The sequence below is a fragment of the Marmota flaviventris genome, chromosome 9 (genome assembly GCF_047511675.1).
Source record: "Marmota flaviventris isolate mMarFla1 chromosome 9, mMarFla1.hap1, whole genome shotgun sequence".
Taxonomy (NCBI): domain Eukaryota; kingdom Metazoa; phylum Chordata; class Mammalia; order Rodentia; family Sciuridae; genus Marmota; species Marmota flaviventris.
In genome coordinates this window covers 18836351-18839660 of record NC_092506.1, presented here as the reverse complement: position 1 = coordinate 18839660, position 3310 = coordinate 18836351, and the positions used below count along the sequence as shown (strand labels likewise).

General features: G+C 41.5%; 1 protein-coding gene across 1 annotated transcript; it reads left to right on the top strand.

Moving 5' to 3' along the window:
• The first annotated feature begins 2141 nt into the window (after nucleotides 1-2141).
• On the top strand, nucleotides 2142-3065 carry LOC114093747 (olfactory receptor 4B1-like). Its single transcript, XM_027936643.2, has one exon. The coding sequence runs from the start codon at nucleotides 2142-2144 to the stop codon at nucleotides 3063-3065; it is 924 nt and encodes a 307-aa protein (XP_027792444.2).
• Nucleotides 3066-3310: the final 245 nt, after the last annotated feature.

Sequence of the window (3310 nt, the reverse complement as noted above, 5' to 3'; positions counted from 1 at the left end):
TTATTGAGGGACTGGCACTGTTGTAAAAGGGAGTCCCTGGTGTACTTGCTCTGCTCACCATGTGAGGCCCTTTGCTGTGCCATGACCCATGGGCAAGTCCACCACCACATGCTGAGCAGAGGCCAGCCATGCTTTTACACTTCCCAGCTTGCAGAACTGTCAGCTAATTAACCTCTACTCTGTTTATTTTATTTTTTTAGTTATACATGACATTAGGATTCATTTTGACATAATTATAAAAGCATGGAATATAATTTGCTCAAATTCAGTCCCCAGTACTTCCCCTCTCCATCTCCCTGTTCCCCTCTCTTTACTGATCTTTCTGCTATTATAGTTTTTTTTTTTGTTGTTGTTGTTCTTAAAGTTAGTGTCGTGTGGATAAACATGATGGTGAGATTCACTGTAGTATATTCATATATGTCCACAGGGAAGTCAGGTCAGATTCATTCCTGCTCTTCCCTTACACTGTCCCTCCTCCCTCCCCCTCAGTCCCTTTCCTGTGCTCCACTGATTCTTTCTATTTTGATGGAATTTCCTCCACCCCCTTATTTTGGACTGGATTCCACATATCAGAGAAAACATTTACCTTTGACTTTTTGGGACTGGCTTATTCCATTTAGCATGATGTTTTCTAGTTGTAACCATTTACAGGCAAATGCATAATTTCATTTTTCTGCATGGCTAAGTAACACTCCATTGGGTATATGAACCACATTTTCTTTATCCATTCATCTGTTGAAGGACACCTATGTTGGTTCCATAGCTTGGCTCTTGTGAAATTGTGCTGCTATAAACATTGACGTAGTATGCTGACTTTAGATCTGTTGGATGTGTATTGAGGAGTGGGATAGCTGGGTATTATAGTGATTTCATCTCTAGTTTTTTGAAGAATCTCCATACTGCTTTCTGTTGCACTAATTTGCAGTCCGACCAACAATGTATGAGTGTATATTTTCTCCACATCCTCAACATTATTTGTATTCTTGATAACTGCCATTCAGACTAGTTCGTGAGATAAAATCTTACTGTAGCTTTGATTTGCATCTTTGGTTGCTAGAGAGGTTGAACTTTTCTTTTCACGTATTTTTTGGCCATTTGTATACATATATTTTGAGAAGTGTCTGCTTAGTTCTTTTGCCCATTTGTTGTTGGATTGTTATTATTATTATTTGGTGTTTAAGCATTTTGAGTTCTTTACATATTCTGGATATTAGTGCCCTATCTAAGGAGGAGGTGGCAAAGATCTTCTCCCATTCCATAGGCTCTCTCTTCATGCTCTTAATTATTTCCTTTGCTGTGCAGAAACTTCTTGATTTGATGCCAGTTTGCTTATTGATTTTGGTTCTATGTCTTGCACTGCAGGAGTCCTGTTAAAGGAAGTCAGTTCCTGTGTCACTATGTTGGGGTGTTGGGCCTACATTTTATTCTAGCAGTTGCAGCTTTTCTGGTCTAATTCCTATTACCCTCTATTATTTATAATTCTCCCATCCGTGGTATTCAGGGATAACCATGGAAAATGGCTCAGTTATTCCCTGAGGCATTGAGGAAGAAAACAAGGAATATGGAAGCAGATGTCTGTCTAGGAGATTTCATAAGAGAAAGACTGATCAAAATGCCATATAGAGGGCTGGGGTTGGGGCTCAGTGGTAGAGTGCTTGCCCAGCATGCGTCAGGCACTGGGTTTGATTCTCAACACCACATACAAATAAGTGAAAATAAAAGTCCATTAACAACTAAAAAATATTTTTAAAAATACCATATAGATAATACAAGTATAGGCTGTTAACTTGAATGGCTCTCAAATTCAGAATTTCTGGTGGTGATTTAGAAAGAGTCCTGGATTGAAAGTCAGAAAGACTCGTTTTGAGTCTTCGAATTACAGTGTTCTGTGTGATCTTGAGCAAATGTCTATTTTCTAAATCTTAATTTTCTAATAATAAAATTAAATGAATTCAAGATAATATAAAGAGTTAAAATGCTTATATTTAACAATGTTAGTAGGTATTCACTAAGTGAATGATTGAGTAATAAGTGGCTTACACTCTCTAAAGTGGTATAAATGAGGTGGGTTTATGTTATAATCTTTGTTTTATTTCAGATTTTCCACTTTCTGGCATCCAGCAAATCTGAATTGAATCTACATGGCCAGTACAAACAATGTGACTGAGTTAATTATCACAGGACTTTTCAAGGATCCAGAGGTGCAAAGAGCGTGCTTTGTGTTGTTTCTCCCCATGTACCTGGCCACCATAGTGGGCAATGGCCTCATTGTTGTGACAGTCAGTGTCAGTAAGAGTCTGCGCTCCCCCATGTACTTCTTCCTTGGCTACCTGTCCCTGGTGGAGATCTGTTACTCCTCTACTGTGGTCCCTAAATGCATCACTGACTTACTTGCCAAGGTCAAAACCATCTCCCTGAAGGGCTGTCTGGCCCAGATCTTCTTCTTCCACTTCTTTGGGGTCACTGAGATCCTCCTGCTTGTGGTGATGGCTTATGATCGCTACGTGGCCATCTGCAAGCCTCTTCATTACATGAACATTATGAGTCGTCAACTGTGTCACATGCTGGTGGCTGGTTCCTGGCTGGGGGGCTTCATTCACTCCATGATGCAGGTTCTTGTCACTGTCCCACTGCCCTTCTGCAGTTCCAATGTGATGGACCACTATTTCTGTGACCTGCAGCCTTTATTCAAGCTAGCCTGCAAGGACACCTTTGTGGAGGGGATCGTTGTGTTGGCCAACAGTGGATTAATCTCCGTCTTCTCCCTTATCATCTTGGTGTCCTCCTACATCGTCATCCTATTCAACCTGAGGAACCACTCTGCAGAGGGGAGACGCAAAGCCCTGTCCACCTGCGCCTCTCACATCACAGTGGTCACCTTGTTTTTTGGACCTGCCATCTTCCTTTATATGCGGCCCTCATCCACCTTCACTGTGGACAAACTGGTGGCCGTGTTCTACACGGTCATCACCCCCATGCTGAACCCCATCATCTACACACTCAGAAATGCAGAGGTAAAAACTGCCATGAGGAAGCTGTGGGGCCAAAAGAACTCAGGGATGTAGTGAATGGAGAATTAAGAATGCCGAAGGAGTACGGACATGGTGAAATGGGTTTTGTTTTCATTAAATATTCAACACTGCAGGCGACAAACCTGTGTACCTAATGCTACTGCTGCTGTGGTATTCCTTATAACCAGAGACTCCCAGGTATCCTGGTGTGGTGTCCAAAGAAAGAGGTCTGATTTTCTCACTGAATCTCATGGAATTGGATTGCCTCGATGTTTTCCCACAATACCATGGATTTTTGG